The 25735-nt window shown below is 39.8% G+C and overlaps 1 protein-coding gene across 1 annotated transcript in view; it reads left to right on the top strand.

The window, feature by feature from the left end:
* Positions 1 to 17862, top strand: part of LOC306935588 (uncharacterized protein) — a gene marked incomplete at both ends in the record, with an annotated part of 35926 nt that extends 18064 nt beyond the window's left edge. Inside the window, 8 exons of the mRNA XM_079518686.1 lie at positions 12565 to 12753; positions 12856 to 13491; positions 13589 to 13654; positions 13734 to 13805; positions 13910 to 13981; positions 15402 to 15479; positions 16137 to 17097; positions 17625 to 17862. Coding sequence (XP_079374812.1) covers positions 12565 to 12753; positions 12856 to 13491; positions 13589 to 13654; positions 13734 to 13805; positions 13910 to 13981; positions 15402 to 15479; positions 16137 to 17097; positions 17625 to 17862 — 2312 coding nt within the window. The remainder of the gene's footprint in view (positions 1 to 12564; positions 12754 to 12855; positions 13492 to 13588; positions 13655 to 13733; positions 13806 to 13909; positions 13982 to 15401; positions 15480 to 16136; positions 17098 to 17624) is intronic.
* Positions 17863 to 25735: the final 7873 nt, after the last annotated feature.

Raw genomic sequence — 25735 nt, 5'->3', positions numbered from 1 at the left:
GTGAAGGATCAGTTTTCTAACTATTCCAACCATGTGTTTTCTCTTTTCATGACTGATGAATGTCAACGTGAACTAGGCTTTGGTGAGTATCAAATAAATTCTACTTCATGGCCTCCAATGTGTTTTCAGATTTACATCAGGTTTTCTCTATAGCAGAATACAAACTGAAGGAGTCTAAACCAATGAAATCCTCTATAGTCTATACATCGTGAAACAGACCTGAGTTAACTCTGTACTTGGACCACTTTTCCCCTCTACACCAAATCTCTTCGTTAAAAAATAGCAGGTCTACAAACTCACAGCGCTTTGTGAGCTTGTAGATCTGTTATTTTTATTAATGTTCCCACTGAATGTGGATTTCTGCGTTCAAGTGTTAAATCTTATTCTCGCTATTGCTTGAGATTTTAAAGTCTAACGTTTCTTTAAATGGATTGTTTGTGTACTTTGCATAGATAACCCCAAAGGTAATTCTTAACCCATTCTGGACGGGAACCCCTTTTGGTGTTTTAAGCATTATTATGTTATACTTTAGCTATTGAAAAATAGCAGATATACAAGCTCATCCCACAATTTATTACGTTCATGAGCTTCCCAAGTATACATTATTTATACATTATGCATTATTATTTATGTAAAATGTAAATGAGGTCAACAACTATTACAGTATTGGACTCTATCATAGTGATACTACTCTATAACAGTGACTCGCAGTCAGTTTCATATCAATGAGCAGCTCCAGTCATCAGTGGTGGAAAGTACATTTACTTAAGTAATGTACTTAAGTACAATTTTGAGATATTTGTACTTTACTTGAGTATTTGCAATTTCCAATACCTTTACTTCTACTCCACTACTGTACATCTCAGAGGCAAATGTTGTACTTTTGCTCCACTAGAATTATTTGAAAGCTTTAGTTACTATAGTTACTTTGTAGATTTTGATTATTATTACAAATCATACAGTAACCACTTCAGCCCTATATACATTTCGGCCATTTAAAAATAGCTGATGTACACACTCACAATGGGCCGCGATGCAATGCATTGTGAGCTTGTATAGATCTGCTATTTTCTAAATATTTTATACATTTGAAAACTTGAAATGGGGCATTCTGCATTGTGAGTTATTTCTACTTTTGGTAATTTAAGTACATTTGGTGCAAATACTTTTGTACTTTTAGTCAAGTACAATTTGAATTCCGGACTTTTACTTTTACTACGAAGTAGTTCTACATTGCAGTATTGATACTTTTACTTCAAGTAAAACAATTGATTACTTTTTCCACCACTGCCAATCATGTTGCTGGTAAACTTGAGGGGGTCCTTGAGGGGGTTCCAGGTGGTGACGGTGGTCCCACGACCCCACCTAAATGATGGAGAGTTGGTAACCAAATGGACCCTTATAGATCTCTTGAGAGCGTAAAATTAAACAATCATTGTATGCTCTGTCAACGCTTTATATTTCATATTAGAATATTAAACATTCTGATTGAGACAAAATCAAAACATTAACACTATTATGATCTGACTCACAATCAGAAAATATTCTATCATCATAACAGTTGAAGGGATTTACTACATACAGTACTGTTGACCTTATTATTGATATTATGTGTTTAAACTGACATTTAATCACTTCACACATTTGATCTACATGTTGTGTCTAAGTGTTAATGTGTTGAAGAGTTTAGCTGTTTGTAAATATTACAGATACACACTATCTAAAGATGAGCAGAAACAGTAGCAGGTCTTACTCCATGTTATTTTACAATTTGTAAAATCATCTCTGTTTAAAATCGCAGTTTTCTAAACAAATGTGTTTTGTTTTTCTTTTCAATCATGAATGTGATGATCTACTAGTGGGTGAATATCAAACATATTCTACTTCATGTCCTCCTGATGTGTAATTACAGTAACTTAAAGTGGTCAGGAGGTGCACGCACATCCCGGGTAAATTCAGCGGGTGCTCGAACAAAAAAGAACAGACTGAAAAAGGAAGAAAAAGTGCACACCGTTTTGAAAGCTCCCCAAAAACTTTATTTACCAAAAACAATGTTTCAGCCTCTGTTGCCTTCGTCAGGTATATTAGATATATCAACGCATACAGTATAGTACAGGTATATATAGAGGTATAAGTGGGGCAGATACAAATCAGTGACAAGTAGGCCTACTCACACCTGTGGACAGTCCTTATTGTCTCCACCAGGCCGAAGGCATGGGGAGAGAGTATTTTTTGCACTCCGTCCGTCCGTGTGTGTGTGTGTGTGTGTGTGTGTCCGTGTGTGTGTGTCCGTCCTTCCGCCCGTCTGTTACCAGCTAATCTCCGGCACCGTTAACCCGGTCGATGCCAAACTTTGCACACACACTCCCTGGATGCCAACGATGAACCTCTGCCCCACATTTTCCAGAACGGCCTGTTATAGCGCCACCATGAGGCACACTCCCTGGATGCCAACGATGACCCTCTGCCCCACATTTTCCAGAACGGCCTGTTATAGCGCCACCATGAGGCAGCTTTTCACATGTTTTACCTAAAACTTCACCGATCTCCGTGAAACGTTGCATGCACACTCCCTAGAGGCCAAGGACAAACCTTTGACCTGCATTTTCCGCATCTGCCTTTTAAAGCGCCACCAGGAGGCCGACTTTTGTAAAACACATTTTTTGATATTACTCCTCCAGATTCTGTCCAAAAATCTCACAAATCCAACAGTTTGTGCTAGATCCTACTGTTAACCCTTATCATTCCAACATTCGTTTATATCGACGCTACATTGACGATTTGTTTATTTTATGGGCTGGTACGGCAGAAACTATCTCACAATTTCATGCCTATTTAAATGCTGTGAACGAACATCTCCAATTTACGCTGGAGTTCAGTGACACACAAATTAGCTTTCTGGATGTGTTGGTCATCAAACATGATAACACGATACAGACAGATCTGTATCGCAAACCCACAGACAGAAACACTATTTTACGAGGGGACAATTTTCACCCTACTCATCTGGTTAAAAGTTTATCTATTAGCCAATTTCATCGAGCTAGAAGGGTTTGCAGCACAGATGCTGGTTATCATGCACAAGCTACAGATCTCACCAAAATATTTTTAGAAAGAGGGTATAAGCAGGAATGGTTGGATGTCGCTGCCGACCGTTTTAAAAATAAGACACAAGAGGAATGCCTCGCTCCCAAAATTAAAACCAAAAAGCTAATGCTCCCTTCTGTGTGCTCAGATACTCTCCTAGTATTTAAGCACCCTCCAAATGTAAGAGACCAGCTGGTCAGATCTTATACTCCTGAGCCGTAACCCCACATTTCAAGCAAGCTGACCACAACATTAGCCAATTTCTCTATATAGGCATCGGAAAAGTGGACAAACCCCCCAGAGGGGGAAATCAGGAGCGCCGCCTACTCCAAAGAGAAATGTTCCACATTTATAATCTTAACACTATGGCCCCATACGGTCTAAATGAAGAGTTTGATATCAAACCATTCCTGTAAATGTAAATATGTATGTTTTTGGTCTTGTCTTTTTTAAGTGTGTTTTTAATACGTTATTACATGGAAATGACAATGCATTATGTAGGCTACTCTCTGTATAGCTCAGTGAGTTGTGTTTACACTTAGATCGGGTATTGATATGATGTTTGTGTATGTGTGTATGATTCCTTCCCTTGGTGGCCACACAGGGATAGCCTAATGGCTGAATTCTCTGTCCTGAGTGTCATAGCCGACCGAGTTCAAGCCCAAATAAGGACTGTCCACAGGTGTGAGTGCTTGTCACTGATTTGTATCTGCCCACTTATACCTCTATATATACTCTACCTGTACTATATGTGTTGCTATCTAATATACCTGACGAAGGCAACAGAGGCCGAAACGTTGTGTTTTTACCCCGCCTTGGTAAATAAAGTTTTTGGGGAGCTTTCAAAACGGTGTGCAGACCTATTCTTCCTTTTTTAATTACAGTAACTGTAATTAGAATGCTGAATCATGATGATATATGAAGCAAGCTATTATTTTGTATAATAATCAAGATAGTCGATTCATTTAAACCATTCCATTATTGCATTCGATATTTCAGGTTCCTTAACAATTTGCTAATTATTCGTCATCTTTCTGTTTGTGAATGATCAGTTTTCTAACTAGTCCATCCATGTGTTTTCTCTTTTCATGACTTATGAATGTGAACGTGAACTAGGCTTTGGTGAGTATCAAATCAATTCTACTTCATGGCCTCCAATGTGTTTTCAGATTTACATCAGGTTTTCTCCATAGCAGAATACAAACTGAAGGAGTCTAAACCAATGAAACCCTCTATAGTCTATACTTAGTGAAACAGACCTGAGTTAACTATGTACTTTAACTCTGTACTTTTCCCCTCTACACCAAATCTCTTCGTTAAAAAATAGCCGGTCTACAAACTCACAGCGCTTTGTGAGCTTGTAGATCTATTATTTTTATTAATGTTCCCACTGAATGTGGATTTCTGCGTTCAAGTGTTAAATCTTCTTCTCGCTATTGCTTGAGGTTTTAAAGTCTAATGTTTCTTTAAATGGATTGTTTTGCGTAATTTGCATATAGATAAACCTAAATCCCACAGGTAATTCTTAACCCATTCAGGACGGGAAACCCTTTTGGTGTTTTAAGCATTATGTTATACTTTAGCTATTGTAAAATAGCAGATCTACAAGCTCATAGCGTGGCATCGAGTGCCACGCTATAAGCTTGTAGATCTGATATTTTTGAAAAATCATGAAAATGTGGCTCAAATCTTTGAATAATATATTCTTTCAGAGCGAACGTTTTTAACTCAAATCTTTGCTTCTGGGAGGTCCCTGGAAAAACATTTATTCAGGTGGGGGTCCGCAGACAAATACAGATAATTCTGGGGGACATGAAAAAGGTTGAGCACCACTGACATAGAAATATAGGTTTTTCAGAAAACTTTTAGGATTTATAAGACATTTTGATCTATATGTTGTGTCTAAGTGTTTAGCTGTTTGTAAATGTTACAGATAAACACTTTCTAAAGATGAGCAGAAACAGTATAGCAGATCTTACTGTATACAGTACCATATACTGTACAAGATTATAGTGTCATTTAAGATAACAGTCAGGGAATTAGTCAAGATGATTTATATTTCTGACAGATTATTACTATTTTGACATAGAATATTATTTTATTTAATGTCATGTTTCATGTTATTTTACAATTTGTAAAATCATCTCTGTTTAAATCGCAGTTTTCTAACCAAATTTATTTTTCTTTTTATGTATCGTGATGAATGTGATGATCTATTAGAGCGTGAGTATCAAACATATTCTACTTCATGTCCTCCTGAGTTGTTTTCAGATTAATATCACATACTCACACTCATAGAAGACAAACTGAATGGATCTTATACATCTTCACAGTGAATGACCATTATATTTTACATTGTTTGATGTAAAATATAGGCCATAGGCTTGTCGAGCCCTACCCATGGAGACCATTTGCATATTTAAGTGCACGTGTTGTAGACTGATGGACATCTGTCTACCTACACAGTGCATACATTCATGTTGTCCTTAGATATATACATTCACCTATATATTCATATATATAAACATACATATAAATAAGCTGCATATAAACACACATAAACATACATATACGCAGCTACTTACATACACAACAATATACAGGGCGGGAACCCCTTTTGGTGTTTCAAGCATTATGTTATACTTTAGCTATTGAAAAATAGCAGATCTACAAGCTCATAGCTTGGCACCGAGTGCCGCGCTACGAGCTTGTAGATCTGCTATTTTGGAAAAATCGTGAAAATGTGGTGCAAATCTTTGAATATATATATTTTTTCAGAGCAAACGTTTTTAAATCAAATCTTTGCTTCTGGAGGGTCCCTGGAAAAAAATATTTTCAGTTGGGGATCCACAGCCAAATACAGATAATTCTGGGGGTCCTTGACATGAAAAAGGTTGAGCACCACTTACTGTACATAGAAACATAGGTTTTTCAGAAAACGTTTAGGATTCAGAAGAAGACATTTCTGTTAGAATCGGCCTCAGTCGTCATGATGTACAAAAGTCATCTCTTTGACTGATTTCGTAGAATTAAGTTTTAATACAAAACAAGACCTATTTCATTAAGAATGCGCTGTTGCTGCCGTTGGATATTGATCACTTGGAATCACAGTTGTCAGTGTGCGTGGAGACAGACAGAGTCAATACTAGATTATAGTTGGATTATAGTACCCCGAACGTTCGCAGCTCCGTGTGGAGCTGACTTTTCATTCTGTGCGGATTATGAGGAACTTTAAAAGACTCTATAGTGCTATTCATAATACTGTGGGGTCGAGCGGTAGCGTGCCGCTATGCCGTATGAACGCTGTTTATTGTTTATATTTGATATTGTGACCTAAAGAGGTTACAGAGGACTGGGACTCATTTGGGTTGGGTGGGGGTTTGAGTTGTGATTTTGATTGTTGATTTCAGTTGTTTCCCAAAGTGAACTGTGTATGTTGCTTGCCATTTTGTTTCGTCAATATCCTTTGAAAAATAGCAGATATACAAGCTCATCCCACAATTTATTACGTTCATGATTTTCCCAAGTATACATTATTTATACACTATGCTTATTATTTATGTAAAATGTAAATGAGGTCAACAACTATTACAGTATTGGACTCTATCATAGTGATACTACTCTATAACAGTGACTGATAGTCAGTCTCATATCAATGAGCAGCTCCAGTCATCAGTGGTGGAAAGTAACTAAGTACATTTACTTAAGTACTGTACTTAAGTACAATTTTGCGATATTTGTACTTTACTTGAGTATTTGCAATTTCCAATACCTTTACTTCTACTCCACTACTGTACATCTCAGAGGCAAATTTTGTACTTTTGCTCCACTAGAATTATTTGAAAGCTTTAGTTACTAGTTACTTTGTAGATTTTGATTATTATTACAAATCATACAGTAACCACTTCAGCCCTATATACATGTAGGCCATTTAAAAATAGCTGATGTACACACTCACAATGCGTCGCGATGCAATACATTGTGAGCTTGTATAGATCTGCTATTTTCTAAATATTTTATACATTTGAAAACTTGAAATGGGGCATTCTGCATAGTGACTTATTTCTACTTTTGGTAATTTAAGTACATTTGGCGCAAATACTTTTGTACTTTTACTCAAGTACAATTTGAATTCCGGACTTTTACTTTTAGTACGAAGTAGTTCTACATTGCAGTATTGATACCTTTACTTAAGTAAAACAATTGATTACTTTTTCCACCACTGCCAGTCATGTTGCTGGTAAACTAAGAAGACATTTAAACCCTCTTAGTAAAACTGACCTGAGTTGCAACTGTACTTGGTACGCTCTTTTTTACACTAAACCAACGATAGCCGATCTACAAGCTCACAATGCGTCGCAACACGACACGTTGTGAACTTGTAGATCGACTATTTTTGGCAAACGTTCCATTCAGAATAGGGATGCTGGGGTTCAAGTTGTAAGCTGACATTTAATCACTTCACACATTTGGGACTCTATTGTAGAGTGTTACCGGTAGTTATAATGTGCAGTTCCACTGAGTTTATAATGCATTATGACCAGCACTTATAAATAATATGATTATATGTTACAATACTTCATAAACCTTGTTATAAGTTGTTATGCATAATTACAAACATTATACAACAAGTGTTGTAACGCCTTATACGTGTATTATAATACACTCAACCTTAATATAATTTATGTCTCTAAGTACATATTTAGTCACTTCACAAATTAAATTAGAATGTTGAAAATAGAATGCTGAATCATTATGATATATGAAGCAAGGTCTTATTTTGTATGATAATCAAGATAGTCAGTTAATTTAAACCATTCAATTATTGCATTCAATATTTCAGGTTCCTTAACAATTTGCTAATTATTAGTCATCTTTCTGTTGGTGAATGATCAGTTTTCTAACAATTCCAAACATGTGTTTTCTCTTTTCATGACTGATGAATGTGAACGTGAACTAGACCGGAGTGAGTATCAAATAAATTCTACTTCATGGCCTCCAATGTGTTTTCAGATTTACATCAGGTTTTCTCCATAGCAGAATACAAAGTGAATGAGTCTAAACCAATGAAACCCTCTATAGTCTATACTTAGTGAAACAGACCAGATCTACAGCGCTTTGTGAGCTTGTAGATCTGTTATTTTTATTAATGTTCCCACTGAATGTGGATTTCTGCGTTCAAGTGTTAAATCTTCTTCTCGCTATTGCTTGAGGTTTTAAAGTCTAATGTTTCTTTAAATGGATTGTTTTGCGTAATTTGCATATAGATAAACCTAAATCCCACAGGTAATTCTTAACCCATTCAGGACGGGAACCCCTTTTGGTGTTTTAAGCATTATGTTATACTTTAGCTATTGTAAAATAGCAGATCTACAAGCTCATAGCGTGGCATCGAGTGCCACGCTATAAGCTTGTAGATCTGATATTTTTGAAAAATCGTGAAAATGTGGCTCAAATCTTTGAATAATATATTCTTTCAGAGCGAACGTTTTTAACTCAAATCTTTGCTTCTGGGAGGTCCCTGGAAAAACATTTATTCAGATGGGGGGTCCGCAGACAAATACAGATAATTCTGGGGGACATGAAAAAGGTTGAGCACCACTGACATAGAAACATAGGTTTTTCAGAAAACTTTTAGGATTTATAAGACATTTTGATCTATATGTTGTGTCTAAGTGTTTAGCTGTTTGTAAATGTTACAGATAAACACTTTCTAAAGATGAGCAGAAACAGTATAGCAGATCTTACTGCATACAGTACCATATACTGTACAAGATTATAGTGTCATTTAAGATAAGTCAGGGAATTAGTCAAGATGATTTATATTTCTGACAGATTATTACTATTTTGACATAGAATATGATTTTATTTAATGTTTCATGTTATTTTACAATTTGTAAAATCATCTGTTTAAATCGCAGTTTTCTAACCAAATTAGTTTTTCTTTTTATGTATCGTGATGAATGTGATGATCTATTAGAGCGTGAGTATCAAACATATTCTACTTCATGTCCTCCTGAGTTGTTTTCAGATTAATATCACATTCTCACACTCATAGAAGACAAACTGAATGGATCTTATACATCTTCACAGTGAATGACCATTATATTTTACATTGTTTGATGTAAAATATAGGCCATAGGCTTGTCGAGCCCTACCCATGGATCCATTTGCATATTTAGGTGCACGTGTTGTAGACTGATGGACATCTATCTACCTACACAGTGCATACATTCATGTTGTCCTTAGATATACATTCACCTATATATTCATATATATAAACATACATATAAATAAGCTGCATATAAACACACATACACAGCTACTTACATGCACAACAATATACAGGACGGGAACCCCTTTGTGTTTTAAGCATTAACTATAGCAGATCTATAGCAGATCTACAAGCTCATAGCTTGGCACCGAGTGCCGCGCTACGAGCTTGTAGATCTGCTATTTTGGAAAAATCGTGAAAATGTGGTGCAAATCTTTGAATATATATATTCTTTCAGAGCAAACGTTTTTAAGTCAAATCTTTGCTTCTGGAGTGTCCCTGGAAAAAAATATTTTCAGTTGGGGATCCACAGCCAAATACAGATAATTCTGGGGGTCCTTGACATGAAAAAGGTTGAGCACCACTTACTGTACATAGAAACATAGGTTTTTCAGAAAACTTTTAGGATTCAGAAGAAGACATTTCTTTTAGAATCAGCCTCAGTCGTCATGATGTACAAAAGTCATCTCTTTGACTGATTTCTTAGAATTAAGTTTTAATACAAAACAATTAAGACCTATTTCATTAAGAATGCGCTGTTGCTGCCGTTGGATATTGATCACTTGGAATCACAGTTGTCAGTGTGCGTGGAGACAGACAGAGATGTCAATACTAGATTATAGTTGGATTATAGTACCCCGAACGTTCGCCGCTCCGCGTGGAGCGGACTTTTCATTCTGTGTGGATTATGAGGAACTTTAATTGTGATTTTGATTGTTGATTTCAGTTGTTTCCCAAAGTGAACTGTGTATGTTGCTTGCCATTTTGTTTCGTCAATATCCTTTTGTGGCTTCTACATAAAATGCCACAGAGTTAACCCGATGATCCCGTTGTTTTTTCCTTTAGCAATAATTATCCTTTCAATGTCAAAGGCAGATTGTTACAATGTATTTACGCACGCACGCACGCACGCAAGCACGCACAAATCAGTGATTCAGCTTATTTTTACACAATAATAATGTATATAATACTTTAACATAATAATATTTACAATAAGTTTACAAAGTCTGTTTTTATCTGATGTGTTCAGATTCCTGCATGCCTGTTTTGTATTTATTATCCAGTCAGTATAACATGATGAAGAGTTGTTATAACACAGTTGAACTCTCTTTATGTAGTAATCGATGACACTGAACGGTACCTCAGGGAGGAGACAGCAGAGCAGAAGGATAGAAGACAGAGATCAGCTCATGTGTATGGTAAGTAGGATAAAAAAAACAGACTCAACGAAAACTGTTAAACTTTATTAATATACTTATTATATACTATAATATACTTATATATTATATTTAGTGACAGTCACAATTCTGATCACGCACGCACGCACGCACACTATGCAGTGTTGATTATAACAGCAAATTTTGATTTTACTTTTAGTCATAGTCTCTTAATTAGATTTAATTTAGTTTTAGTCACATTTTAGTCAACTGTGATGTTTTAGTGTTAACTAATCTACAATACAGTAGATTTAGTCGACTAAAATGTATTTCGGCTGGCCTTGAGGCCATCGTAATGACTGAATTTACACTTGCAACAAAGTGTAAACTAGTCTAACATTTTAGTCTACTTTTTATTTGTTCACGAAATTGTCATTTAGTCTTAGTTTTAGTCATAGCTTCATTTAGTTTCCATTTCTTATTCGTTAGTGAAAAAAGGTAGTCTACGAACATTTTTTGTCACAGTATTAGTCGACAAAATCAAGACACACACACACACACACACACACACACACACACACACACACACACACACACACACACACACACACACACACACACACACACACACACACACACACACACACACACACACACACACACACACACACACACACACACACACACACACACACACACACACACACACACACACACACACACACACACACACACACACACACACACACACACACACACACACACACACACACACACACACACACACACACACACACACACACACACACACACACACACACACACACACACACACGTTTGTATTACTATAATTTTGCGGACAATAAAGTTTTTAGACAGTGTTTGTGTTGTCGTTCTCACAACGTGTCGTGCTGAGACACTGTTACGACCTTATATGGAGTCTATAGAGGCTTAAGGAGTAACACATATAGCTAGCAAGGAACCAAACCAGAGTAGCAAAATAATAATTTACATTTATTAGAAATAATGGATCTTTACAGTATCTGAAGAATAGGGAGAGCATAAATCTTCGGGGTGGCCAAAGCCAACACAACAAACAAAACCCCACCCTACCTGAAAAGGAAATCCTAAAACTACTCCAAAACAAATTACAAGCCTATGCTCCCTGACAGAGTAAAAAAGGGAGACAAAAGAAAAATGGCAGCACACCCTTACCAGCTTCCCTTTTGATTTGGATTGACACTCAAGAAATGTTTTGACATACTGCAATTGATTTCTTAACGACAAGATAGCTTAGCTATAGTCTGAACTTTAAACACTAAGTAAATAAAGTTACCTTATTAAGCACACAGCAGAATATGGCAAGGCACACAGCGTCAGCCTACAGACTCAACAGGGATGAAATGCTAGCTACACACAAAGGATTCAGCACATGGAGGTGACGGATGGTAAAATGGGCTGAAGTGGTGTTCATCACAGGCTTTTATAATGACTGGCTGATTAGGAGATGAGGCCCAGGTGTGTCTCCAAACACCAAGCCACTCCTCCAATCTCTACTTGACTCCACCCTCCAATCACCATATAGGGCACAGAAATCACAGGAATCAGTCAAGAGGGTTAAAACACAATAAGAGGCCACATAGGGCCATAACAGACACATTGTGAGCTTGTAGATCTGATGTTTTCAGTGCACGACACCGGCGGTGTGCGATTAAGTTTAAATCCTAAACCTCTAAATGTCTCATCTTTTGACCTTAAACCCAACCTACATCTTTTCCTATAATTCTATGCCTTACCCCCCAAATAATTTGTAACCATAAAATAAAACATTTTGCTTGTGAAGTCCTGGAAAATGGTCCTCAATCATAATAATTTCCTCAAATTATACTACGTTGAACGTTTGGCCCTCATATAAGTAGAGTAATACAAGCACACACGCACACACGCACTCGCGCACGCACGCATGCATGCATGCACACACGCACGCACACACGAGGAGTTAAACTGTGATTCATCTAAACTTATGTTCTTTATGTTCTATAAAAGCAAGACTACTGGAAATGACCCAGGATCAGAGAAAAGTGTTCCTGGGTATGACCCATGAGCAGCTGGTCCTCATGGTGACAGAAAAAGACCAAGAACTGCAGAACAGTAATAAACTACGGACAGAAAAAGACCAAGAACTGCAGAACAGTAATAAACTACTGTTGGAAAAAGACCAAGAACTGCAGAACAGTAATAAACTACGGACAGAAACAGACCAAGAACTGAAGAACAGTAATAAACTACTGACAGAAAAGGACCAAGAACTGAAGAACAGTAATAAACTACTGACAGAAAAGGACCAAGAACTGCAGAACAGTAATAAACTACTGACAGAAACAGACAGTCAACTGAAGAGAGGTAGTAAACTACTAGCAGAAAAAGACAACCAACTGGAGGACAGTATTAAACTACTGACAGACAAAGACAACAAACTGCAGGACAGTATTAAACTACTGACAGAAAAAGACAAACAACTGAAGAACAGTAATAAACTACTGACAGAAAAGGACCAAGAACTGAAGAACAGTAATAAACTACTGACAGAAAAAGACCAAGAACTGCAGAACAGTAATAAACTACGGACAGAAACAGACCAAGAACTGAAGAACAGTAATAAACTACTGACAGAAAAGGACCAAGAACTGAAGAACAGTAATAAACTACTGTTGGAAAAAGACCAGGAATTGGATAAAAGGAATAAACTACTGACAGAAACAGACAGTCAACTGAAGAGAGGTAGTAAACTACTAGCAGAAAAAGACAACCAACTGCAGGACAGTATTAAACTACTGACAGACAAAGACAACAAACTGCAGGACAGTATTAAACTACTGACAGAAAAAGACAAACAACTGAATCAGAGAGATGAAGAGCTGAAGATGAGGAAAAGGGAATGGGATGATGTCATCTCTGAAAACAAACAGCTTGGTGAGAATTGGATTATCTCATCTCTCCTGTTTATTTTGATCAGTGGTTCATTCAATACTGAATACTATCTAAGTACATCTTCATCCTGTCATTGCAGCTCAGCAGATCTGTGATCTGAAGACGGGATTAGAGAAACCGAAGACTGAATCAGACCAAAAGACTGGTCAGTAAACTGAAATACATTTCCTCATGTGTGACATTATAACATTAGTAAGTTGATAAATAGTTGTCTTGTCTTTTAGAGAGTGAGTATACCTCTACAGCAGGCCCCAAGCGACCAATCAGGAGATGGAGCATCAACATTCCTCCAGGAAGTTAGTTGACAAAAATACATCCAGTGTCGTTTCATAGCCCAGTAACACCTTTCTGTTTTTCTTACTATATTGTCAATACATTGACTGTTGATGTTGTGTTGCAGAGCATGGAGAGAACACAGACTCCACTCTTCCACTGAGGAGGACACGCAGTATGCTATTGGAACCTCCAGACAGTGAGTCCATGTTACTCTTTCAATTTGTGTTCAAGATGTTACTCTATTATTCATAGTCATGCATTCAGTTTCTTATCCTGCCTTTAAAATGTGTTATAAATTAAACTCTTAACTTTCAATGCTTATACTCATTGGCAACATTTACCTAGGGGTTGCTGGCTTATGTAAATCCATACGCAGGATTTCACCACAAGGACTGGCGAGGATTTTTTTTCTTTCTTTTAGACAGGCTATTCTAATTATAATCACTGTCATGGTTGATTCTTGCGCTTGCGGCCGCCTTTCACTCTCCTTGGTGTGCATTGTGCAATCACTGTTTGGTTGATGTGTGTGTTGTGTTGCAGTGGGTTAGGGTTCCATCTGGACTGTGTGGTTGATGTGTGTGTTGTGTTGCAGTGGGTTAGGGTTCCATCTGGACTGTGTGGTTGATGTCTGTGTTGTGTTGCAGTGGGTTAGGGTTCCACCTGGACTGTGTGGTTGATGTGTGTGTTGTGTTGCAGTGGGTTAGGGTTCCACCTGGACTGTGTGGTTGATGTGTGTGTTGTGTTGCAGTGGGTTAGGGTTCCACTTGGACTGTGTGGTTGATGTGTGTGTTGTGTTGCAGTGGGTTAGGGTTCCATCTGGACTGTGTGGTTGATGTGTGTGTTGTGTTGCAGTGGGTTAGGGTTCCATCTGGACTGTGGTTGATGTGTGTGTTGTGTTGCAGTGGGTTAGGGTTCCACCTGGACTGTGGTTGATGTGTATGTTGTGTTGCAGTGGGTTAGGGTTCCATCTGGACTGTGTGGTTGATGTGTATGTTGTGTTGCAGTGGGTTAGGGTTCCATCTGGACTGTGGTTGATGTGTGTGTTGTGTTGCAGTGGGTTAGGGTTCCACCTGGACTGTGGTTGATGTGTATGTTGTGTTGCAGTGGGTTAGGGTTCCATCTGGACTGTGGTTGATGTGTGTGTTGTGTTGCAGTGGGTTAGGGTTCCACCTGGACTGTGTGGTTGATGTGTATGTTGTGTTGCAGTGGGTTAGGGTTCCATCTGGACTGTGTGGTTGATGTGTGTGTTGTGTTGCAGTGGGTTAGGGTTCCATCTGGACTGTGTGGTTGATGTGTGTGTGTTGTGTTGCAGTGGGTTAGGGTTCCATCTGGACTGTGGTTGATGTTTGTGTTGTGTTGCAGTGGGTTAGGGTTCCATCTGGACTGTGGTTGATGTGTGTGTTGTGTTGCAGTGGGTTAGGGTTCCACCTGGACTGTGTGGTTGGTGTGTGTGTGTTGTGTTGCAGTGGGTTAGGGTTCCATCTGGACTGTGGTTGATGTGTGTGTTGTGTTGCAGTGGGTTAGGGTTCCATCTGGACTGTGGTTGATGTGTGTGTTGTGTTGCAGTGGGTTAGGGTTCCATCTGGACTGTGGTTGATGTGTGTGTTGTGTTGCAGTGGGCGCAGAGACCACAGATGAAGTCGTCTCTCTACCAGTGATGAAGAGGAGAGGCAGTATGTCTCCACCTCCAGATAGTGAGTATTATGATGCTTTTTCAAATAGTCTAGCAAGGAACATTATACGTGTTCATCTGACAACATTAAACTATACAAGGTTTAAACATAGTTAATAAATGTAGCCTACGTATATAACCTTGGTGTATGGATTTAAGAGACAATAATATGCCTATAACCTTTTTCCATTTGTTCCAGTTTTCTTTTCCAATTGTGTTACTGCCAATTGTCCATGTGCATTGGTAAATAAATTGTAAATGGTGCATTTATATAGCGCCTTTATCCAAGGAGCTTTACATAGATGTGCATTACATTACATTACATTACATTACATTACATTACATTACATTCACCCATTACATTACATTCACCCATTCACACACACATTCACACACTGATGGAGGAGGAAACCATACAAGGCACCAACCTGCACATCGGGAGCAATTAGGGGTTCAGAGTCTTGCTCGAGGACACTTTGAGCCCGGGTTCGAACTGGGAACCTCCCGCATGCATTGTGTTCCCAGGACAGCAATTATGAATATTTCACAGGATTCTCTGAACAATGTTTTCTGGGACACCACAATTGTCTGTGATAACGTATAGGTATACTGTGTTTAGTAACCGAGTTTGTACTATATGGTGTAGTTTCATAATTTGTTCCATTGTTTTGCGTTTCAGTGGCAGAAGACAACACTTTGGACTCACCAGTGTCTCCCTCCATGTCTGAGCTGAGACTGGTGCTACTGGGGAGGACTGTAGCTGTGAGGAACGCAGCAGGAAACACCATCCTGGGCAGGGAGGTGTTTGGCGCCGAGGCCAGCTCCTCTGACCTGAGCCAGAGGAGTAGGAGGAGAGAGGGGGACGTCTGCGGGAGACGGCTGGTGCTGGTGGACGCTCCAGACCTCTCTGGACGCTCACTGGAGGACACGAGGCAGGATGCAGGGCTGTGCGTACGTCTGTCCGCCCCGGGTCCCCATGCCTTCCTCCTGGTCATACCGGCGGAGGCCTCCGGAGAAGAGGCGAGAGGGACGATGGAGAAGATGCAGGAGGCATTTGGAGAGAGCTGCTGGGAACACAGCATGGTCATCCTTATCCGCGCTGACGGCGTGCGAGAGCAGAGTGCTGAGGAGTTCCTCCATGCAGGCAGTCGGGAATGTCGGCAGCTTGTAGAGAAATGTGGGAACAGGTGCCACGTCCTCAACGTCACGGATGGCAGCGATGCTGGTCAGGTCTCACAGCTGCTGGAGAAGATAGAGAGCATGGTGGCAGGAAACACAGAGAGCTTCTACAGCACTCAGACCTACCAGGAGGTAGAGGCCCAGGTCAGAGAGATGGAGAGAAAGATCCAGAGGGACTTGGAGGAGAGGAGACACGTGCAGGAGCAGGAGATGAAGGAGAGGTTTGAGAAGGAGCTTAAGGACTCTCTGAGGAAGATGGAGGGATCCATCCAAGCGCACGAGGGGGACATCAAGAAGATCGACCGTCGGACGAGTGAATTGGAGAGACAAGTGAGGGAGGAGAGGGACGAAGAGAAGAAAAGAGAGCTGGAAGGAGAGCTGAGGAGGGAGTCTGAGAGAAGAGAGGAGATGGAGAGAAAGCTGGAGAGGTTTAGAGCAAAGAGAGAGAATGAGAGGACAGAGAGGGAGGAGAGACACAGACAGGACGTAGAGGAGATGAGAGAGACCTACGAAGATGAGAGAGACCTACGGACGAGTGAATTGGAGAGACAAGTGAGGGAGGAGAGGGACGAAGAGAAGAAAAGAGAGCTGGAAGGAGAGCTGAGGAGGGAGTCTGAGAGAAGAGAGGAGATGGAGAGAAAGCTGGAGAGGTTTAGAGCAAAGAGAGAGAATGAGAGGACAGAGAGGGAGGAGAGACACAGACAGGACGTAGAGGAGATGAGAGAGACCTACGAAGCAGAGGCCAGAGTGGAAGTAGAGAAAAAAGTGATGAATGTTCTCCTGCCTGAGATCCAGAACATCATGATCTCCAACACAAAGATGCAGAGATACTTTAACAGACAGCTGGAGGAGAAGAACAGAGAGATGACGACACTGAGACAAACGTTAAAGGAGAGCCACAGCCGTTATTCAGTACTAGAGGAGGTTTATCACAACTCACTAGACCAACGCCTGAAGGTACTGGACAGACTGCCCCCAGGAGGTGAAGGGCAGTACTTGTGAGGGGAGAGCGGGAGGAGAGACACAGGCAGGACGTAGAGGAGATGAGAGAGACCTACAAAGCAGAGGCCAGAGTGGAAGCAGAGAGAAACCTGATGAAGGTTCTACTGCCTGAGATCCAGAGGAACATCATGATCTCCAACACCAAGATGCAGAGAGAGTTTAACAGACAGCTGGAGGAGAAGAACAGAGAGATAAGGGAACTACACAAACTTTGGAGAACCTGAACTTACTGGAAAAGAGAGACAACATACCAGTAGAAAGAACATGTGAGATAGAAGAAGGGAGAGGAGAGTCATGGACATGGTGGATGAGATACATGGAATAGCTCTAATTAGCACCTGTAGGAGACACATGCAGGATCAGGAGATGAGGGAGAGGTTTGAGAAGGAGCTTAAGGACTCTCTGAGGAAGATGGAGGGATCCATCCAAGAGCACAAGGGAGACATCAGGAAGATTGACTGTTGAACGGGGGAATTGGAGAGACAATGCATTACGTTTAAACAAACAGTCTGCATGTAAATACTGCTTGTTGTAACTAATTGCTTTTGCAGTTTATTCTAAGTCATGTTATGGTAATGATGATGATGATTAAACTTTATCTTTCATATTAAACACTTGTTCCTAACTAGTGTTACTTTGTATTCAGTCACATATTCATTGTTGATAGCTTTTGTTTTATGGACATAGATTACCCAGGCGGCATGTGGATACTGTATGTAATATACATTTTCTAAGGATGCACGATTAATCGGTAGCATAATCGGAATCGGTCATAAAAATGTCATATCGGAATCGGAACGGTCTCAAAATAATACAGATTATTTCATCGGTTTTCTTTTTACCAGCTAAATTGTTTTTAAATTAAAAATGAAAAAAATCATCAATGAGTTCAATATAAATCAAAAGTGTCTACCTCTAGTCTAGAACAAAAGCCAAATCAAATATGATGTAAAATCTTAAGTAATCCTAAGCAAAAATAAACGTTTCTTTTTCTACATTTAATTTGTGTACTACTCATTCAGTAGTCATTCAGTTGTGAAAACAAACACTTGGAAAAAAGGCTCTTTTTTGATTGATTTAATACTTTATTAACAGGCTTTGGGCCACGCCCACCTAGGGCCTAGGCTTGTGTCCATTGTGGTCCTCTGTATAATATCGGAATCGATCAGAATCGGTATCGGCAGATATGACCCTGCAAATAACCGGAGATCAAATATCGGTCATATTTCATAATCGTGCACCCCTAACATTTTTATATTCGCTGTGGTTAGTCTGTAAATACCTCAATCCCAAAACTGTTGTGGATGCTGACTAATGTTCAGTGTAGGCCTACTGACATGACATAATTTGAGTGTAGCCTACACTACGCTCTACACTACACTTCTACAGTATACAGATGTAATGATGTATACAGTGCAACTGTATGTCTTCCTGTCGCTCTGGATTAATGCCTAAATTGTAAATTGTAAATTGTTCCTTACTTCTTGGTTCTTCAGTTCTTGGAAACACTGCTGCAGCAAAGTAAACACTTTATATTAAACACTTGTTCCTAACTAGTGTTACTTTGTGTTCAGTCACACACTTTGAGTCAGTAAGTGTACTCGTTCCTTTTTGGCGACACTGCCATTTGAACAAAGACAGTTTATTTGGACTGTAAAATGCTGAACAAAGGCTCAATTGTTTTTGTTTTGTTCAAAGCACACATGAGTGACTTACAGTACATTCGGCTGCACAGGCAGCGAAAGACAATTGATGTGATTCATTCTGTATTTAAACAAAATGGTTGTAATGTGATGCATTTGTATCATGTGCCTGTTATGGTCCAAAGGAACAGCATGTACATATTAGTAATATGGTGGTTTAAGCATATGAAAATACTTTGTGAATAGGCCTACTTCTGTACTGTGAATCTATCTAGGGGTGCAACTGTTATACTTAAACAAATTGATTTAATCGATTATAAATTATAATCGATACGTACATAAATGAATCTATTAATAATCAATCCCTATTTTATAGGCAAAAAGTTTCAAATAATTAAAAAAAAAACTAAATATCCGACTTGATCTAAACTACAAGGTCACAACGCATTGCATCGCTGTTGTGCAACGAAATACACAATAACAATTAAGCTGTTAATCGATATATTAAACGATTGATTAGTTGATAATCTATAAGAAAATAATCGAGCCACCCTACATCCATTCAGATCAGTGTTTTTCACAGCCAATCAGGGAAAGTGGAGTGACGGACGATGTATAACAAACAACTCCACCACAACTTTGTGAACAAGAAATTGCTCCAAAAGCAGCAGAAAAGCAGATCAGACGAGATCTGACGGAGCCTCAGCTCAGCACATTCAACCCTGAGCCATCATTAGTCCTCTGTCTCAGCCGTTCACACCCATTTTTTTCAGCTCGAGTCCAGAGTGACCCACAAGAGAAATTTGGTGTCTCCCCACATGACGAACCACACGAACCACCTAGTAGTGGTTCTGCTGACAGGTTTTCCTCAGTCTTTGCAGACCTTAGTAAGGATGGGACAATTCCAATTAATACCAACGACCAGGTCGACCTTTTCAACCATCTCTGTTTGTCCGCCTTAGATATGGTTGCTCCCCTCAAAACCAAAAAGATAAACTCGAGTGCCTCTAAGTCATCCCCTTGGATAAACGACGACATCCGCACTTTAAAAAGAGAGTGCAGAAAGGTGGAGCGTCGCTGGAAAAGGTCCAACCTACCACTGCATTTTAACCAGATGAAGGTACTTCTCTCTTCTTTTAATGAAAAAATTGAAGTTGCAAGAACTCAATATTTCTCCAATTTAATTGACATAAATAAAAACAAACCTAAAATTCTTTTCTCTGTTATTAACACCTTGGTTAACCCCGCTCCTCCCCATATTCCTGTATACTCTGACAACGACTGCGAGCTATTCTCATCATTCTTTCTAGATAAAGTAAACCATATACGGTCAAATATAGCATTTCCCTCCACCACTACTGTTGCCCACCCCCCCCCCAGTCCCTCCTCCAGTTCCCTTACTCTGTAACTTTAGTACAATCTCCCTAGAGGAACTTCTACCTATTGTCTCACACATGCACCCCTCCTCTAGTCCTGTTGACATTATCCCCACCACACTTCTAAAATCAGTTGTTAACAGCCTAAGTCCCTATATTTTGTCCATTATCAACAGCTCTATCTCCTCTGGCTGTGTACCCGATAACTTTAAACATGCAATCATCCAACCCCTCCTGAAAAAACCAAACCTCGACCCACTAATCCACAGTAACTACAGGCCCATCTCTAAACTCCCATTCATCTCCAAGGTCTTGGAAAAGGTTGTCTGCAACCAACTAGTTCATCATCTCAACCATAATAACATTTTCGATAAATTTCAGTCTGGTTTCCGCCAGAAACACAGTACTGAAACTGCACTGATTAGAGTCTCGAATGACATTATTATGAAGTCTGATGTCGGTGAATGCACAGTACTACTATTGCTGGATTTAACTGCGGCGTTCGATACGATAGACCACTCCATCCTCCTCCAGAGGCTCCATCAGTGGGTGGGGTTAAGTGGTCTGGCCTTAAACTGGTTCTCCTCCTATCTAGCTGGGAGAAGCGTCGCTGTCGCCGTTGACAGTTATGTCTCGTCCTCCACCCCCTTGACATGTGGGGTACCCCAGGGTTCTATTCTGGGTCCAGTTATTTTTTCCCTTTATATGCTACCCCTTGGTGCTCTGATAAATAGCTTCGAAGGCGTTGCTTATCATTGCTACGCCGATGACACCCAGCTTTATTTTTCTTTCAAGCAAAAAGACATTGATAAACTATCTACCTTACGTGATTGTCTCTCAGCAATCAATAATTGGATGGCCCAAAACTTCCTCCAGCTAAATTCCAATAAAACCGAGATCTTAATCATAGGCCCTGAAAGCATCTCCAATGCCGTACGGCTCTCCCTAGGCCCTCTGGCATCCAACATAAGTGATTCCGCTAGAAATCTGGGTGTCCTCTTCGACAACCGCATGAACCTGGAATCCCATGTTAAAAAGGTCACCCAGTCCTGTTTCTTTCTAGCCTGGCTAATAAGCCAGACTAATATCACACAACACTGTCGCGGTATATCAGTCTGGGCTGGCTCCACTTGGATTTCATTTCCCGGGGAACATTTTCTCTTTGACGCAATTGGTCAGAGCTACTGTCAGTCAAAGGTCTCAAGCATTGAACGTCACTGTACCAAAGCCCGCCTATATTGCATACCGTGTCCCGATTGGTCCGACCTGTTCTCTGCTGTAGGAAAGAGGCGTGCTACTGAGCCTCGCCAGACCGTAATCCGCTGGTAGGCAACTTTTTTTTGCCAACGGCTGATTCGGTCTGGTTTATTAACCAGGCTAGTTTCTTTCACCTCCGTAATATCTCAAAAATCAAACCAGTCCTCACTCCTCACTCCCCAAGAGATCCATGCTTTCATCTCCTCCCGCCTCGACTATTGTAACGGTCTCTACACCACCCTCAGTTCCTCCTCCATCCATAAACTTCAACTAGTACAGAATACAGCTGCCAGGATCCTCACAAACACACACCGCAGATCTCACATCACTCCCGTCCTTGCTGCACTCCATTGGTTGCCAGTCAAATCCAGGATCAATTACAAAATTCTCTTAATAACTTATAAGGCATTACACGGACTGGCTCCACTATACATCTCTGAACTACTGCATTCAAAGCCAAATACACGTTCCCTCAGGTCCTCTGATAAAGGCCTTCTGTCCATTCCAGCAACTAGGCTCAAAACAAAGGGTGACCGTGCATTTGCAGTGGTTGCCCCCACTTTGTGGAATGCCCTGCCCTTTGTATTAAAGAATGCAGAGTCTGTCGACGGTTTTAAGAACTTGCTAAAAACGTTTTTATTTCGTCAGCACTTTATTTTATGATGTATTTTTACTTGATTTATTTGCTTTTCAATGTTTTACCTCTTATTGTTGATGTATCTCTACTTGTTTTATTTGCATTTCATTGTTTTATCTTCTATTGTTAACATGATTGTTTTACCTTGTTGTACAGCACTTTGTAACACTGTTTTGAAAAGTGCTCTATAAATAAAATTTACTTACTTACTTACTTACCTCTTATCTCCATATTTAAGCATGTTTTTTTCCGTAAATTAACGTCCTGCTTGAACATATATACTATACAGCACCACACAAAAGCATCAAAAGTAGAAGATCCACAAGCTTGAAACGCATGTTTGAATTTGAAGCTATGGTTTTGAACATGAGGTAACCTCCAGACTTACAACAATACATTATGAAGCCCTGCATGTACAACGGGGCCTCAAGCCAAGTTTAGGCTGGTCTGGTGCATCTCAGGAGCAGGACTGGTATATAGTGGAAGGAAGGCACTGGAGCAGACTCACAATTAAAGCCCTTTATTCACAGCTAGGGTGCAGGTAAAAGAGTTGCAATACTGTATTGACATGTAAGATATGTTCCTTCCACTTTATGAAGCCTTATTTTTTCACAACGCATTGCTTTTGCAACACGTTGTGAACTTTAAGTTGTAAATTTGCTATTTACATTATTTACTAGTTGAACAAGTTTTTACATTTTTGTATTTTCCTTGCAAAATGTTTTGGGGTTTTTCTTCGCCGTCTTAATTGTTCTACGGCGAGGACGCGCATGAAATCTTAGGTGTGCCCAGACCCTTTCTCCATCCCTGTTCTCCTCTGCCTTCTGCTCAACCCTCTTCTGCAGGCATAGACTGTAAAAAATAGTCCAAACAATAGACATAGAAAGGTAGACGCCTCTTCCGGCTCTGGGGCGAATGCTCTCAAGTGAGGGCAAGCTTCCGTGTTGGTGCTCAAGGAACGTAATGGAAGGAAGGGACGTCGCCATGTCCATATGACTCAATTGCCCATTTGCAGACTGCGGCCATGTTTCCATCAGAGTTTGGAAGCACTCGTTTTCAGTAAAGCAGTGTCTGCCTCTCGCATTATGTGCTAATTCAAAACAGGTGGTACACAGGGCAGTTGAGTGATATCTAACGAGCACTTCCAAACTCCAGCAGAATCACCTGCAAGGACACAAAGTAGCTCATAACATGTATACAGTGGATTTTTATAAAACAAACACTTTGAGGATAGAAAGAGAATAATTCAAGCTTTCCGTACAGCTGCAATGTTGGTGAGTTTGACGTTGTTTAATACAATCAGATAGGACTTTTTTGTTTGGATGAATGGGCTGCCTATGGAAGTTGCACCTAGGTAGCACCTTGCCATTACCTTATATGGTAAGATGGCCGCAGTCTGCATATGGAGAATGGGAGCCAGGCCTGGACTTTTTCTCCCTGGAAATAAAAACGTCTGGGTTTCCGAGGCTAGGCCTGGACTGGCCACTTGAAGTACAGGGCAAATGCCCAGTGGGCCGCCCAATGAGTGGGCCGCCCCCCCTTATTGCTTTAATATTATTTTTACATGGATGTTTTTCAGTAAAAGTGGTGGTATTAAGGTTTGTTTGAGTGTGCCTCGACAGAGCGGAGCTGTATTCTGCCATCTGCTTGCTGGTTGTGGTGGGGCGGTCTGGGCCAAATTTCTAAATTCACTGTGCCGAGTCGACAGTCATTGAATTGGGCCATTACTATGTTTTACCGCTAGATGGCGGCCTAAGACCATATAATGCAGCTGTGTGTGTTAACCAGGCAGACTCGGCAGAGAGCCTATACGGTTACGTTTGCTGTTATGAATATTCACTGGTTCAATGTGTTTAATTCACATTATAATTATTATGATATTAATTTTTGTTATGTTATTTTATGACAATATTAATGTCATTTTATGTTAATTCATCTGGTATTGTATATATGTTTAGTTTCTAGAACATCGTCTGTTGAGTGAGGTAAGTTCTGGAAATAAATCCCAGTGTCACCATTCCCCGTTCTAATCAAGCAGACATCTGAGGGCAAATGCAAATCCAATAATCACAAATTATGTGAGATATACTTAGTAAAAAGGCTTGGTTTTCTCTAAAAGTAGCCTACAATACCAATTTTGCCCATGGAATTATGTGTTTCCATGATGTAGATTTTGTATGAAGATTTGTATATCTAGGCTACATTTCGTCGTGCCATAATATATTTCTATATATTTTTTATATAATAATTAGTGATGGGAGTTTAATCGGCAAACAAATCCCCGATTTGGTCTGTCTTTACAGATAAACATGCCCAAAGTAACAGCTTGAACAGATCTACAAGCTCACAATATTAAATATAAGGTATTAAAGTTAAATATGACTTGCCTAAGACAAATGTACTCTTGAGTGTCACAAACCGTCCCACTTAAATACAATTAAACAAATGTAATGTTTTTACTACAAAATAATGCAAGTCTTAATTATTGATTTATTGAAATATTTGTAATTAAATCATGTCAACTGGAGAGGAGGCATTATGAAAAAGCAATACAATCTAACTCGTTTAGATGCGTCTCCGCTCGTCTAAACCGGTGGTAGGCCTAATATTGAAAGGCAATGAACAGAACCACAGCAAGGAAAGGACAAGACAGACTCACAAGAGCAGGGACGTGCAGAGAGTGTTAGAGGGGCAGGGGCTAAAACCCGACAAAAATAGCAGATCTACAAGTTCACAACGCGTCGCACTGCGTGGAAATGCATGGGAAGGAGTGCAATTTGCATTTCTTTCATTATAGTAAATGCTGTATTCGTGGTCTGGAAAGGGCGGTTGTTTTACAGACGGGTAAAAGGGCAGGGGCTGAAGCCCCCTTTGATGTCTATGTGTGCACGTCCCTGCACAAGAGTAATATGACCCACAAGCTGAATGGTGTCAATGGCAAGAAATGATCAAAACACAAGGCATCACAATACTTCCAAGTATGCATAATACACTATATTGGTGAATGTACACAAGAGCCTATGTAGACTTCAAGTTTAAGACGATGCTTTATCACCTCTAGAAAGTGGAAGTGTGACCGCAGCTGCAAGCCAAAATATCTGAGAAGAAGAAACTTATGACACTTGTTGTGAAATGTATGTATGGAAATGTATGTATGGCCACTAGTCGTTAGGAATAGTGGACC

Source organism: Electrona antarctica (assembly GCF_951216825.1).
Source record: "Electrona antarctica genome assembly, chromosome: 13".
Lineage (NCBI taxonomy): Eukaryota > Metazoa > Chordata > Actinopteri > Myctophiformes > Myctophidae > Electrona > Electrona antarctica.
Note: the sequence above shows the minus strand (reverse complement) of the source record. Positions and strands in the feature narration are given on the sequence as shown.